Source organism: Amblyomma americanum, chromosome 2, assembly GCF_052857255.1.
Source record: "Amblyomma americanum isolate KBUSLIRL-KWMA chromosome 2, ASM5285725v1, whole genome shotgun sequence".
Classification (NCBI taxonomy): Eukaryota; Metazoa; Arthropoda; class Arachnida; order Ixodida; family Ixodidae; genus Amblyomma; species Amblyomma americanum.
Window position 1 is genome coordinate 45165805 of NC_135498.1, and position 16234 is coordinate 45182038.

The window sequence follows — 16234 nt, forward strand, 5'->3', positions numbered from 1 at the left end:
GACGCAGTTGGACTGCCATGGTTTTGGCTCGTCTTGTATTAGAGTGGCTACAGCAGTGTCTTCATCTGTCCGTCGCGTACGTGCAATTAGAAGGGTTTTAAACGACATGCGCGTATGCGTGTATTTCAGCATTTAGTATACATTTATCAAATATTTTTGTTATTTTTGCAAAATTCAAAGTAGCGATTTTGGCGCCACATAAGCTTGGCTTAAGACACGAGAACCATTTCAACGTCCATTGAGATTTGCTGTGTAGAAGCGACACAACTCCTTCAAGTTCGATGGCGATTAAGAATTTCGAAGACCCTCGACTCGATGGTCATTGAAACTGGCCGTATGACAAGGATATTAATCCCTAAGCACGTAAACACTATGTGTAGCTATTTAAACACTTGTGTCGGGAATAGTGGCTAACTGTACACATCCAGAACCGAAATGGTGGTCCAGCAGCGCAAACACACATAGACCAAGAAAGAGACAAGACGCACTCTTCAAGTCACTTTCTTGGTCTGTTGTGTTTGCGCTGTTGGACCACCATTATGAATCAACACCAACTATCCCAATCTGCAAGCTAGCCCAACAGTTCTGCAATGCTGCACAGAAATCAAGAGCTCGAGAACTACCGCAAAATTTATTTGCGCTAACACAAAAACACGAGCAAGAAAAGAACTGCACAGAAAAATCGAGGTAACTTCAGCACACTGGAATACACAAGAAAAATTAAAAAAATAGCACACTGCAAAACAAAAGCTATTCGTCTCTTGAAACTTTATTCGAGAGTAAGAATGGGCAAATCGAAGGCGAATACAAGAGTTTAGAACACTATATTGCTTTGAGGGATTAGCGACGAAGCTGTTATCGCTGTGAAGCGGGCGGGCAGGGCACCGCCATGCTGTCAATGCTAAGTACGCCAGCAACGCTACATTAATGCGCTTAAAACCAGTCCGATACAATTTTATAATTATTTTACAGAATTAAAGTTTAGGTGATTAATGTTTGTTTATGCTTTTGTACCATGAATGTATCCTGTACGAAAGTGCGCTTGGCGCCGCTCGAAGCAACAATAGCAACCTTGGGCAGCGCTCGAAGGCCCTCGAAACCTCGATGGAGTTCCGCGCTGCAGCGTTAACTCGATAGACTATTGACTCGATGGGCATTGAAACTGCTCGTGTAGCAGAGCTCGATATATCGGTTGGAGGGCCCTTAAAATGCCCGTGTGACAGGGGTATAAGGCATCATTTGAAACAACATGCAAGCAAACATCTGGTGTCCATAGTATATGCAGTTTCTTTCAAGCTTTGTTTAACTACGATATCAGGTTGCATGCCGAAAGGCTAAGTCAAACAAATCACTACAAGCTCCTAATTTCCTGTAAGTGTATTAGAGCAAGTATATTCACTGAACTTGCACAGCGTCATCGCCAAGCAAGTGAAATGGCAAATAAAACACCAAAACTTACCAAGGTAACGTTTTATGGTGAACATTCACCTTTTTTATTACATGGACGGGTATTACACGGACGTTTTCAACGGCAGTTCAGTTGACTCTCAGTTGAAGTGAACAGCAGTTAGCGGCGTTACACGGCAGTGCTAACTGCCGTTGAAATCTGAACAGCAGTTGAGTTCGACTGAGATCGGGGATCCCAGTTGAACGGCCAACTGACTAGATGGCGACCTACGAACCGAAAAACTTGCCCTCTTACTGGATTGTCTTGGCTCAGTTTGCTTTGCACCTGCAAATTTCTACCACAAAGCAAAAAATACACAAAAAGAATTGTCACTATGGTAAAGAATATATACACTACGATCATTTACAACAAGAAAAAAATGCACACTGCTTTTTTCTTATTTACACTTCGCTCTAGACGCGAGGTCATGTGGTTAGAGTGCTAACTGAACTGAACGCGAAGTGCTCGTGTAACAGCTGGCGATTCCAGTTGAGTTTGACGGCAGTTGAAATCCACAACTGGCGGTTAACTGAACTGTCATTGAAAACGCCCGTGTAACACAGGTATAAGGCGCCTTTGCTGGAGCAGTCTCTGAGGGGAGCCATGTGACACCGGCATTACTGCAGAAGGATTGCATGGCAATCGTTCTGCTATAACTGTCTATGAGGAGTGCTATGTGAGATGAGTACTAGAGAAAAAAAGATAAAAGCTTTCTCCTCATACTGTAATATCACCTTAAAATGCTGTCCTGTAGCCCATTACTTCATATTGGTGTTTTTTAAACCCTGGCTGCATTGAAGGGGGCCCCTATAGCGACTCGAGAACAGGTGGGAAGGGAACTAGTGAGGGAGAGAGAAAGTGGCTGAGCTGAGGCTAAGCCAGTGTGCTCGTTGTTGCTTTGTAGCCTTGGAGCTGAGCAGCCAGCTCTGGACTCACTCCTGGTGCAAGGGTGTGGGTTTCCCTTTTTCTTCCACCCTTTGTGTTGTGCTGTCAACTTTGCACTTGTTCCATCTAGGCTTTAAGAAAACATGTTAATGATTCTTGCTAAAAATCACCATGAAATTTTAGAAATCCCAGAATAAATGTTCCAACCACCACTAACAAGAGAAAGAAAATTGGTTGCTTGCTTCGGATTCATACACTCCCTACATTCTACTACAAGGAGTCTCAGATTCCTCGGTACGTGTTCTGAGGCCAGCTGAGACCCCTCTGGATTGAAGAACTGCTTCATACTGACCATGAAAGTGGCAAATTCTGATGACGACCTATTGAGATGAGACACACACATCATTTTGAATAGGGGAATGCCAATACATGCCATCAACGTTCTGGTCCAAAGCAGACATTGCAACACACTGATCTCAACACAGAGCTGAAAAAATAGATCTTAGAAAACTCAATACATACTTGTGCTCTGCAATGTACGCTGAACAGGCACAGACAAGAACAGCCCCAAATCTGGACAGTGGAGACATCCTCTCCGATGAAGCTCTTTTCAGACCTCTTCACTACTGAACAGCTGGCACTTCACCTGCGTAACATCATAATTTCCAGCTGTGTATTCTTGCACCCAAAATGCCTGGCACTTCCTGATAATTACTTGTATTGCTGTCATTTCACACTACCACAAGAAAATGTTTAAACAGCCAAACTTTATAAATACATAACGCCACTTGCTCACACTAGTTTTTATGATAAGCTCTGTTCTGTTGACGTGGCTCAGCTACCCAGGCTGCGGGGCAGTGGCTAAGTACCTGGCGGTGTTGCTCTAGCTTGCTAAATTTCTCCTTTTTGTCTGTGCCTGTTTGCTCCTGTTCTGGGGCGATTGGGTGCGGGACGAGAGCTTAATGTCTACTTCTTCTTCTGGCCAGGGGTTTTCCCCTTGGTCGGCATCTCTTCCTAAAGACCAGCTCCCAATTGATCTCTTTTTCCGCAGCGGTGTTTCAAGCATTCCAGTCGCATTAGTGCCTTCCGATGGAGGCGCTATCCGACTGAACAACCCGGAGGCCGTGCAGGCGGCTCTTAGGTTCACATCGCAGCATTTCATGCACATTACCGACGTCCGGCAGTTCGGCAGGGGTGGTATTTTGTGCAGGTTGCCGGATAAAGCCTGTATTGAAGACCTGCTGAAGTGTACGTCATTCGCCAACCACCCGGTGAGCGCATTCATTCCGCCTCATCTAGCATGTTCCAAGGGCTTGGTCTGAGGGGTCGACTCTCGATTGAGCCCTGCGGAAACGCTTGAGAACCTCTCGCCTGCGGGAGTGATTGCTGTCCATTGATGCAGCAGGATGGTTGACGGAGAAAAAATTCCTACGGAGTCCGTCATTGCCACATTTGCAGGAATATTTTGCCCGTCAGAGATTATGGTGTGGCCATTGGTTTTTCGAGTAGATGCCTTTAACTCTCGGCCCCTTCAGTGTCAAAACTGCTGGCGATTTGGCCACAGCAGCAAAGCCTGCAAATCGGCCTTACGCTGCTGTGCCTGTGGGGAACGTCATTGCAGAGAGGAATGTCCTGAACAGAAAGAGAAATGTTGTTTGAGTAGCGGTGCTCACCCTGCTGATTCGCCTGACTGTTCTGCACGAGCACAAGAAGTTCAGGTGCTCGAGCTTATAGACAAGCGCAGATGCACGCGGAGAGAGGCTTTTGCCGCAGTCAAGGAGAGAGCCTCAGCCTACTCTAGTGTGGCCGCCAAATGTCCACCCATAATGGATTCTAGTTGGTCCCAGGCTATTACAGCGGCAGTTGAGAAAGCTGTGGCAAATGCAATGGATCGCATTATGGAAACCGTGTCCACGTGCATTTCGCAGGTCATAGCTGCTCAGATGACCAATCTTCTGCAGGCGTCCACCGCTCCGCTCTTGTCTTCTTTGGCTTCAGAAGCTACCCCTCCTTCTGTAGTAATCGATTCCGCTCCACAGGGCCAAAAACAATGTGAGCAACAAAAGACCTCTCAGGCCTCTCCTTCGCATAGCGTTATGGACGCATCCTCTATGGATTGTATGGATATGGAGTCTGATCTCCGCGCCCAGAAACGAAGTGGGTCTCCTCTGAATATTGCAGGTCCATCTTGCCCCCAGTCAAAGACAAAGAAAAGTAACGCAAGTCAAAACGCTAAGACCAGGATTCTAGAAAAGGCAGTCGCGGCTGCGGCACTTCCGCCAAGATAGGTTTCTTAAGTGTACTCCAGTGGAATTGTCGATCTATATTCTCCGCTTCAACAGATTTAAATTGCCTATGCAATCAGCTTCTACCAGGTTTAGTTGCTTTACAGGAAACATGGCTAACTTCAAATTTCAATTATCATCTCAAGGATTACCATCCGTTCCGGCTTGACCGGTCATCACGAGGGGGAGGGTTGTTAGTGCTCATATCTACAAAGTTTTGCCACAGGGCATGCATTTCTTTTCAATATGCGGACAATGAATGTGAAATCATTGCGGTTGACCTCAGTGTCCCAGGTCAACAGCCCTTTACGGTAGCTAATGCATATTTCCCGTCTGGTGTGCGTGACACTCGGCCCCTTGACTCACTCATGTCTAGTAGCCGATCTCAGGTTCTATTACTTGGCGACTTCAATTCGCACCATGTGACTTGGGGGTTTAAAACAGACAGCTTTGGTTCTAGACTATTTGATTGGGCTTCTGGCAACAACTTGATCTGCAACAATTCCGGATTGCCTACGTTTGTTCGCAGTCAATGCCGCTCTGCCTTAGATTTAACTTTTTCCTCCCCAGGAGTCTCTGTTATGTCTTGGGAGCCTGTTGACTGTGCAACAAACAGTGATCATCTACCGATTAGTTTCAAGTTTGCGTGTAAATTAACTCTTCCTGAGCGACATCAGCGCACGTTAATAAATTACAATTGCTTTAAAGACACGCTAAAATCAGCCCTCCAAATCACTTCAGACACTCGCGCTCAGAGAAGTGCCGAAAGCAAGGCTGCATATCTATGCTCAGTACTGGACCATGCAAGGCAAAAGTCTGAATTTTTGCTTAAGAGAACAAAGGGTGCAATCGCGAACAATTGGTGGAATGCTGAGTGCACGCGTGCATATAGACGACGGAAAGCAGCTTGGAAGAAACTTCTCATCAATCAATGCCCAAAAAATTGGCTGGATTATAAGTATGTTACAGCAACATTTAAGTGCACTGTCGCCCGTGCAAAGGAGGAGTATAACACAAATCATTATGATTTCCTTTCCCAATCAGGAAATAAACAAGCTTTGTTTAATTTCATGAGGCGCAACAACGTGATTCCTCCGGCTGCCAACATTGAATCCCTTGTTCAGTCCCCTGCTGACATCGCAAAGGCCTTAGAGGATATTGCGTGTGGCCTAGAGCTTCGCTTTACATCTGCTTTACCTTCTCCTACTATATTCACATGCACCTCAAGTGATTTCACTGAGGTCTCTATGCTTGAGCTGTCGCAAATTGTTCTGCGCTTATCCCCAGCGGCTCCTGGCCCCGATAAGGTCACTTCATCTATGATCAAAATATTATTCAATGAATCTCCTGCAGACCTGTTGGCTCTAATTAACCATTCTATTAAAGGTCCTTGGATACCACATGAGTGGCGTCTTGCTGAAATAGTTCCATTGCTTAAAAAGCAAGGGGAGGGCTTAACTTTAGACAATATACGCCCTATTTCGTTAACATCGAACCTTGTGAAATCGGTGGAAAGGGTCCTTCTCAGCCGTGTCATGTCATTCATTTCAGAAAATGCTGTATTGAATCCAAGCCAAATTGGTTTCAGGCCAGGTTGTTCCATTTGGTGTGCTCATACTGACCTTGAGAGTCGTATTAAATTAGCTCGCAATAGAAAAAAGTTTGCTGCGCTTGTCACCTTGGATGTCAGTAAAGCACACAACAGCGTGGAGCACTCGACTCTATTACTAAGATTACAGGAACTCAACTTCCCAAGCTATTTTGTAGCCTGGATTTCTGTTTTGGAAAATAGAGCATTTTACTGCTGCCAAAATGGTGTTTTCTCAAGGAGATTTCTACAGACAAGAGGTGTTCCGCAAGGATCAGTTCTCTCACCTGTTCTTTTTAACATTTTTTTAAGCTCAATTCCATGCATTCAAAATGTGAAAACTTATGTGTACGCCGACGATATTGCATTTTTTGCATCAGCAGGTGACATTCACACTCTTCATCAAACCCTGCAATATTACCTCAATGTTCTTGACAACTGGCTAGGAAGAATTCATCTGTCCCTTAATGTGAAGAAATGCGCATTGTTAGTATTTCCAGTTTCTGTTCCAGTAAATATCTGCCTGTCTATAGAAATAACATAATACCTCAAGTTCAGACGGTGAAGTATCTCGGTGTAATATACGACTCTACTCTCTCCTGGCGGGCACACATTGAGCAAGTTTCTGCAAAAGGAGTTCGGGCCATTGGCATCCTGCGCAGGCTTTGTAGTGCTAGGTCAGGCATGAGAAGGCATACGCTTCTGATGATTTATAAAATGTACGTCCGCCCAATTTTGGAGTTCGGGTGTGTTTTATTCTTAGGAGCTCCTGCCTATAAACTTCGCCCTCTTGTGCTTTTGGAGCGTGAGGCGTTGCGCCTTTGTCTGGGGCTAACAAAATATGTCGCCAATGCTGTTCTGCACCTTGAGGCGCGAATGCCTTCGTTATCAGCTAGGTTTCGCATTTTAACAGTTCAAACATTTTTAAAATTGTGCGACTCACCTCTTCACGCTTCCAGTATAATATTTCTTAGTCAACCTTCCGCCTTTTTTAGTGCTGCCTGGTCTCGATTTCATACCCCGCAGATATGTTACGTGCAGTCCCTCCTTGATCGCATAAATATTCATTTCACAGATGTCCGTCAAATATATAACAACTCCTCATCTGTCCAGATTGAATTCGATGACATTTTCCCATCGAATGCAAAGCTGCAGCCCTTCCCGCTTCTTCAGGGCCTATTGCAGGACCACCTAAGGTCCTTTCCCTGTCATGTTCTTATTGCTACCGATGCCTCGCAGGATCACGAAAAGGCAGGTGTGGGAATTTTTTCGCCTTCACTGGATTGGTCTTTTTCTCTCCGTCTTCCCGACTTCACTCCAATTTTTCTGGCTGAATTACTAGCAGTAATCTTAGCCTTACGAAAATTAGAATCTACCGTTTCCCAGGTCGTGGTTATGACAGACTCTCTGTCCATTTGCTCTTCCTTATCCTCACCCACTGACTCTCGGCCATTACGCCTCTAAGTTCCTGATTCCGCTCCATCTAAATTCGGTAAGGTTGCTTTGGGTACCCGGTCACATGGGCTTTCACTTAAATGAGGTTGCAGATTCCTTAGCAAGAGCCTCTCTCAGCGGCCCAATTGTTGCTGTCCTGCCATCGTGTGCATATACAGCTGCGGTGAGGTTTCGCAGCTACACAATATTTCAGGAATTTGCTGACTCGGCTCTTACATCATCTCCCGAATATCAGCATCTTCTGCATCCTTGGGGTAGCAAAGACTGGCGCTCACGCAGACTAGAGGTCTCTTTCACGCACTTGCGTTGCCGGGTTCCCCTTCTAAATTTCTACCTTCACAGATCTGGCCTGGCAGCTTCCCCACTGTGCCCTTTTTGTGCCGAACCTGAGAAAATAGATCACTTCCTTCTGTTCTGCCGCCGCTTTTCTCATTTGAGGAAGCGTCTTTTGCAAATTCCATTTCATCAACTGGGCTTGCCTGTGTCTTCCGTTCCATTGGCGCTTCTTTGCTTGGACGAAGCGACAGGAGTGTGCGCTCTGCTGTGCAAAATTTTCTTCAAGAAACGCAGCGACTCCCATTCTAATTTCTTTTTCCCGCCCTCAGTCAGTACGACATTGTAACATTACAGGCATTGTGTACTATTATGCACATAAAGCAATTGTCCCGTCTTTGATCTCCAAGTTAACTGGGCCCCTTTCCTTCCCTCTTCCAATCTATCAGACTACATGCTATTACCACTCCTTTTCCCGTCAAAAATTTCCTGTATCCAGTAATTAACCGCCTGTGTCTTGGCCACTCTCCCGTAGTGGGTATGTGCCAGCAACGTCTGAGGCCTTCCTTCCTTCCTTCACGGCCGCCTGCAGCTAAAAGAACTTTACAGCTGCGGGCAACGTTACCAATGTTACACAGGCAGCTAAGCTCCCTCAGTCGCTTGCGTGCTTGACACGTCACACCCCTCGCACCCTGAGCTTGACAGCTGGTGCAGTCGGCTCGTAGAGGTGTGTTCTAACCTTAAGACGACACATCAGATCACTATAAAGACGCACAGACGTGTAGCGAATAACACAACGCTAAACAGACCGAGCGGCGCACGCTATCGGCAGTCCGCAACGGGCCGATATTCGCATCAAAAAACACGCGTGCAGGCAGCGCACAATCACGTCCACGTCGAATAATGAACAGGAAGTCGCGCAACCACCTTAACGAAAGCCCAAAACATAGTCACACAGTTCGCTGGGCCAGCGCCGTGCTGGGCAGTATCAAATTGCCACATTTACATTGAGGACTCCTACGCGTGCCTGGCATTTAGCAAACGCATCTATGCACACACCACGGCGCAGTGAACCACGCGCAATGCCGAAGGGAAACGAACAGGACAACCAACGCTGACAGAGCCTCGTCCGTTCCGTGGCAGTAGGTTTCTTCTCGCTTTTGTGCTCGCGCGTTTATTTTCGCGGCAGCAAATTGCGCGCATTCCTGCGCTACACTATGGGTCTCACATGGAAACGAAGACTCGACGCCTTGCAGTAATCCCTTTCTTCTCTTGCTTTGCGGCTGCGGTAAGGAAAAAAGCTGCAGCGGCTGCCATGGTTGTAGTCGTAAGTGTTGTGAATATGAAACGGCTCCATTCACAAACAGCGCCCGAACAGAAGCACGGACCCCGCCAAAGCCTAGCCGGTGGTGGTGGTGGTTGTATGAAGTGGGGGAGGGGGGCCTCTTCGATTTTCCACGCTCGGGCAGCCCGCTGGCTGCCAGCAAGTTAGCCCCTGACAGGAATACGCGTCATGGTCACGTGAACTGGCAACCACCGGAAACTGTAAGGAAAGTTTCGAGCAGCCGGCTCTCGCGTCCGCGTCGTCTGCTGCGTCGTCTGCTGATCACTTTCATCATGTCGAGCGAAGAGGTAGCTGCTCTTGCTGCGCTCACCGATGCTGTTGACCGGAGTGAGCCCGTTGACAGCGAAGATGATGACGACGACGAGTCTGTCGTGCTTCTTCTGGCGGTGCATGTAGAGAGGCAGGACCGTCACAGGGTCCCACTGTATGTGGAGCGAGTCGAGACCACATATTTGGAATTTGAATTCCGGGAACTGTTTCGTATTTCGAGAAACTTGTGCACACACCTCACTGGCGAATTTGAGGCATCTGCCTTCTACCCGGGCTCCACTATATGGCTGAGATGCAAGCCCAATATACTAGTTACTTATTTCGACAAAGCCTGTGCTACAATGCACGTAAATTCCCTGCCGCACTTCTCATGTGCAGAAAAAAAATGACTCACTCTTTGATGCTCCCGACGAGTCCTGGCCCCAGCAGGTAGGGTGGGTTGATGCTGTGAGCTTTTTCAAAAATTTCAGCGAGCTACCTGAGAACAAAAAAAAATGTAGGATCCATTTGACACATATATATGACATCACTTAATATGTGTACAGCTCTTTGCAAACACACTATTTCATACATGACGCTTGACATATCTATTCAGCGAGACAAGACACATGTACAGCTAGCCTATAACCACGGTATGCATAATGCCCGATAGTTACCCAGCAGCAGAGCTGTTGACATGAGCACAAAGTCCGGGTTTATGCCTCTCAGCAGCCGTATGCAGTTGACAAAAAGACGGTCAATTTAACCACCCAAATGTTGCTGTGTAATCTGTAACACCCTAAAGTTACAACAGGAATTACATCATTTAGACAAGAGATGTCAAAAATCGGTACAGTTATAATTATTCTGTCACAAAATCTACCTGGACCCAAAAAGTAAAAAATGCTGCAACATTCTTCACAGGTTTGTGGAATGACTAAACTGCTTCAGGGGCAAAAGTCACGTATGCATAATCAGGAAAACATAAGTTTTTCATTCAGTAGAAATTAATTTACTCTTCTGAGATCATGTTCTACGTATACAAGTAATACTTACTCTTCAAAGTCGCATGTTCTCCGGCCCGCCCCTGATTGACTATTATGGTATCGCACCATTTTATATTTTTTCTCCAGACCCCGCCACTTGTTCTCAATTTGCAAATGGGTCAAATGGCATCCAAATTTTGAATTCACCATATCATCCAAATTTTCCCAGAGTTGCCTTTTAGTTTTTAGGCGTTTAGAAGGGTCTGATTTGAAATATTTATATTCTTCAATCAGGAGCAGAACTTTAAATTGGCCCGAGGCCACAACTCCTCAGGCTCGGTGGCAGATGAGACGGGGGCTGACGGCGCATTCAGCCAAACCTGCACGTTGTCTGCAACCAAAGGAAAGCATATATGTTGCGCACTAAGTACTGCATGATCAAATATTTCATATACATACACATTGAGAAAGCTATACGTACGTACATGCTGTCACATTAAGTCGCTGGTTTCCGTGGACAACGGGTGCTCCGGTGTCGTCGACTACCTCGAAAATTTCTGTCTCCACACCTTCCAAGAGGATTCTCAGCGGCGCGGCCATCTCCTCCGAAATGAACGTATGAAGTGAAAGCTTTGGGAGGGAGCTGACGTATAAATAAGGGACGAAGATGCAAAAGATAGCATGCAGAACGAGTGACTCCTGCTAGACATCCCTAAACCGCCAAAGAAACGGAATAAGATACTACCCGTAAGCTTGCACCAACACAGGCGCGCGCATGCATGTCCGCACCAAAGAGAGATCGCACGGATGCCGCGCAGAGCTGGATGCCGAAGCGCTGTCCGAAACAAAACGATATCGCTCAACCTCTGCAAGAGACGAACCAAAAATACGTTGATACCAGAAGAGAGCTACGGATATATCGTAGACGCCGCAAGCTAAGAATTTGATACCACTTAAGCCAGCAGCAAAAAGCGCTACAACGCATATATGCACGACACATATGCGTTATGCGTGCATGCCTACATCAGAGGGAGCGCGCCGACACGCGCGTACGTGCTGCAATAAAACAAGACCTGAAACCAACTCCGTGGAGTTCACGAGAGATAATGGATGCATATCGTACGTGTCTCATATATGCGATGCGTCCGTTATCTGCCGTGAACCGCGCGTCTCACGCGAGCTCGTCGGCCCTCGGAGCGCGGGCATATGCCGATACGATCTAGCCGAAACCCAGAGGTGCCGCAAGCAGGACGCTTGGACACGCTTCGAGTGGTATTTTTTTCTGTCCGTTTCATTTTTTCTCTCCCGCGGGTTCACAAAAACGGCAATGAAGCAATGCGACAGACTCCGCAGGACTCATCTCCTGTGTCAGCCATGCCGCACCAGTCAAGTGGCTCTGGCCACCTTTCTTGCAGGAGGGTGAACGTGGTGGTGGTGGTTGTTGCTATGAAGGGGGGGGGGGGGGGGGGTGGTATACTGCTCCCGACGTATGTTGGCCCTTTGGGCATCACTCTTGGGAACCAGGGGAGGGGGATGTGGGGGGGAGGGACCGTGGTCTGCCAAGGTGTCCTTGACCAGCTGCTTGCTTCGAGCAAATGAGGGAGTTGGAGGCCTACTGCCGCGAGTGAGAAAGGAGGGTGCGTGCCACGGACTTCACAAAGGAGCGCCGGGGCAACACCCTCTAATGCATGCACTTAAGGCCTGCTGGCTCTTCCTCCCCCCCCCCCCCCCTTGAGCTACTTCACACGCAAAAGAGGCCTACATAGAAGTTCCGTGCAGCACGTTTCGAAGCTACGAGCGGTGTAGGTGTGCTGCAGATGAGGCCAGGAAGGTATACAATGGTTAACCCCACCTATTCCGAGAAGTCCGGGTGGGGTACGATGGCGACGACAATGCGATCGGTTCCGCAAACTCTTGACATTCCTTTGACTGCCACCGGGAAAGCGCGGTCGTGGCACGTCACGACATGCTTCCAAACGCACTTTTTTCTGTAGGCTGACAGTGCATGCAAAGTCTATGCCTCGTGCTGCGCTTGCGGTTGTGTGTCGGTCGAGGTGACGTGCTATAGCGCCTTCATTATAGCGGAAGGTGGATTACCCACCTGCCAGGATATGCCTAACAAGTGCTGCGTGCCCAATTGCCGGATTAATTGCAAATCGGGGCCCAAAAACCGCGTTTTGAAGTTTCTCCGGGGTGAAGAACAGAACGCCTGGATTAGCAAATTTCGTTGTGTCACCGCACTCCAAGGTAAGATGTTTGTAACGTCTCCAAATAATAGCCAGTCTCCTCTGACAACAGGACAGACTTAGCGCTGCAATATAGAAAAGTGTCTGTAAACCTGCAGGAAGCTTGTTACAGTTGTAGCAGCGAATCCAGCACTTCAAGAGATAGTTCTCTTGCTATGTTACAGCTATATTTAAACAAAATTGAACTGCCCTCTAGGTTTGCGAACTTCACTCGTGCGAGAGGCCTACCACATCGACGAACTTACAGAGAGCACCACACCTGCGCTGCTTTCGCACAGTCACAATCCCAACAAAGTTTCCCGAATGCCCGTCTGATCTTTCTAAGCCATATATATGCACCTCAAGGGATGCCCTCGAATCGAAGCGAACGCGTCTGCTGCTTTGAAAAAAGCGCTTGAAGAGTCTGCCGAAGTATTCCGCAAAGAGCAGGAAGTGGATAAGATTCTAAAATTGACAGAATATGTAATCAGCAAGATACATTCTGGCATATTATCTAAGGAAACGAACGCCTTACTTACTGCACATATTGAAGACCGCGCTCCAGGCATCAAATATCCAGTTGCAGTAAAAGCTGACTTTATCACGACAGTTTACTGTGAAAAGACGCCAGTAATGAAAACGGGCACCAATTTCTCCAATTATCTGTAGTAAAACAGCAAGAAATCGACGGTGGAGCTACTTGTGAGCGTTGAGAACAGCTGCGTCGCCCCCAGTCGAAGTCCCAGACCCGCAAGCGAAGATATCTGCTTGCTATGTTGTAATTAGGTGGACGGCGGAAGTGTATATATTTTTCTTGAGAGCAAAATTAAAATAAATACTTGTGTCCGCAATAAAACTGCATACGCAGCTGTGAAGCCAATCGACTGTGTTTCATTTCTCATTATAGCTGCGCTCCAAAAATTTGTAGGTACATATATAAGGATGGTAAAAGTTTTAAAACAGAGTTAAATCTATTTAAAAGAATGTGCAAGGAAAAGCGTTTACTGAGAACGACGAGAACGCGACAGAGTTGCTGATATTAGTACCTATAAACAGCCTTTACAAACCTGGTTAATGGCTATTGCCTCTAAATAAATGCCTCGTAAAGTGCCTGCTCTTTATTCTAGCGTTTAGCAGAAGAAAAAGTGTGGATTGATCAATGGAAGCTTATTTCTGCTAAGTGATCCAAGCTGCGATTCCACAAACTCCACCGTAAGTGGCAGCGACGGTGGGCCTCTTTTCGTGACGTCACGGAAGGAGTACTCAGGCCTTCTCAAATTCTCTAGAGGGTTTTGTAAAAGCCAAAGACATATGCGGTACAGAGGGAGATAGATTAGGCTTCAAGTACAGTAAGGAAAAATCTGCAGTCATGATATTTAATGAAGAGGGCGGCGAGCATAGAATACAGGAGTTCGTGCTAAAAGTAGTGAATGAGTACAAGTATCTTGGGGTGTGGATAAATAACAGTGCTGAGTATGTGACAGAGCATGAAAAATATGTAATGAATAAAGCTAGTAGGATTGCAGATGTCATGAAAAATAGGGCACTGTGGAATTAAAACAGGTATGAGGTGGTGAGAGGGATCTGGAAAGGGGTGATGGCCCCTAGCCTGACCTTCGGTAATGCGGTCCTGTGTATGAGGCCAGATGTTCAACCACGGCTAGAAATTAAACAACGGGGAGTAGGGAGGTTAGCTTTGGGAGCACATGTGTTGTATCGTAGTAATGATAATTAGCAATGAAACAGTACACGTAGCATACGGTCGAGCCGATCTGTATTCTCCTACTTCGTCGTCTTCTCTCCCCCCATGCGCGCGAGTGCGTGCAGCGCACTTGCCACACTTCATCTTTATCACATTTCCGCCGCACTTAAAAAAACAAAACAAAATGTCTAGCGGATGTCATAGCCTTTGAACCATGCGGGCCGCTTCTTTTTGCGAGTACTTCGGCGAGGCGGCGCAGGAGGTGAAACCGCAGTTGCCGCTGTGGATTTACTACACGAGGGTTGAGGAGCGGCTGCCGATTCCGGAGCGGGCGGAGCGGCTGGCATCATATGGATTGAAGGCGCGTCCGAAGAAGGACCCTGGACCACGGTTCTGGACTGTGGACTGGGCGGCGGCATTCGGTTGCCATCGATAGGCGGCGAAATATCAGCGAAAAGGGCCGCTGGAGCTGAGGAGGACAGTTGCTGCTGAACTACTTCTGGGCGAACCGCAGAAAACTTGGACGAGTGCCACACTCGCCCATCATCCAGCAGATAAGATGCAGGTCCACGCTGCTCCACAACCTTCCGAGGCTCCGAAAACCGAACTGACAGTTTGCCTCGCACATTTGGTTTGCGGACACGCACGTACTGGCCAATCTGAAAGTCACGACACTTGCTTCTCGTCAAGCCTCTGCCGCAAAAGCTTAAGCGCTTTTGTCGGATCCATTGAGAAGGACTGATCCGGCAGTCCTACGACGTTAAGTCTTGTGCGGGGCAACCGGCCATGAAGTAGGACAGCTGGTGCAATTCCTGTCGTGGCATGGGGCGTACAGCGGTAGACACCGAGGTAGTCCACAATCGCTGTACGTAGGTCGCGTCGCTCGCACAGAGCTTGCTGAATGTAGGACTTAAACACTCGATTGAATCGTTCAACGAGTCCATTAGCTTGGGGATGGTACACTGAAGAGTAGCAATGGCGTATCCCCCGGTCGCGGAGGAAAGTTTGCATGGCCATCGATGAAAATTGAGGTCCGTGGTCAGAGACAATCTCTTGAGGGTAACCCTCACGAGCGAAGAGGCCAAGCAGGAATTCTTGAACGGTTTGAGTTGTGATGGCATCAGCGAAGACAACTTCTGGCCACTTACTGTAATAATCCATGAGAGTAATCGCGAAGCGGTAGCCACTGGGAGCTTGGTAGAAAGGCCCCACGATATCAATGGCAACCTTATCCCAAGGTTTCTCTGGGAAGGCGACAGGTTGCAGAGGAGCTGCCACCGGACGAGCCGATTTGTCACAGGACTGGCACACGACGCATGTCCGTACCATTTCTTCGACGTGCTCGTCCATTCGCGGCCACCAGTAGAGCTCTCGCAGCCGACTTTTCGTGCGGCTGATCCCGGGGTGTGACTCGTGCGCGATGTCCATGAGGCGTCGTCGCAAACTTTCGGGAACGACGAGCCTGTCACCGCGGTACAAGACGCCTTGCACGACGGACAGCTCCGAGCGCAGGAGATAGTATGGCCTAAGGTTCTCCGGTAGGGATTTCTTGTCCGGCCATGTCGCCGATGTAAACTGAATGGCTTGAGCAACTGCCGCGTCGCTGATGGTTGCCTCTTGAAGCTCTTGTAGAGTCACGGCTGGCGATAGCAGGCAGACGAAGTCGTCGTCACTGGCGTCGAACTCACTGGGCTCACTGCACGATGTGGTCGGTAAGGGAAGGCGAGACAGAGCATCCGCAACAGAGTTGTCATTGCCTTTGCGGTACTCTACAGTGTAGTTGTAGCACAACAG

The 16234-nt window shown here is 47.7% G+C and overlaps 1 protein-coding gene across 9 annotated transcripts in view; it reads right to left on the reverse strand.

Moving 5' to 3' along the window:
• Positions 1-9437, reverse strand: part of LOC144121139 (uncharacterized) — a 62241-nt gene extending 52804 nt beyond the window's left edge. For 4 of the 9 annotated variants that reach the window (XR_013312538.1, XM_077654118.1, XM_077654120.1 and 1 more), the window contains exons 1-2: positions 9162-9434; positions 2855-2978 (exon numbers count right to left, since the gene is read on the reverse strand). Coding sequence is in view for 1 of the 9 variants with exons in the window: in XM_077654115.1 (XP_077510241.1) it covers positions 9162-9290 (129 nt within the window). In the remaining 8 variants the exon portion in view is untranslated. Of the gene's footprint in view, positions 1-2854; positions 2979-9161 lie in introns of all 9 variants that reach the window. The other 5 variants (XR_013312539.1, XR_013312540.1, XM_077654115.1 and 2 more) reach the window with 3 other exon arrangements.
• Positions 9438-16234: the final 6797 nt, after the last annotated feature.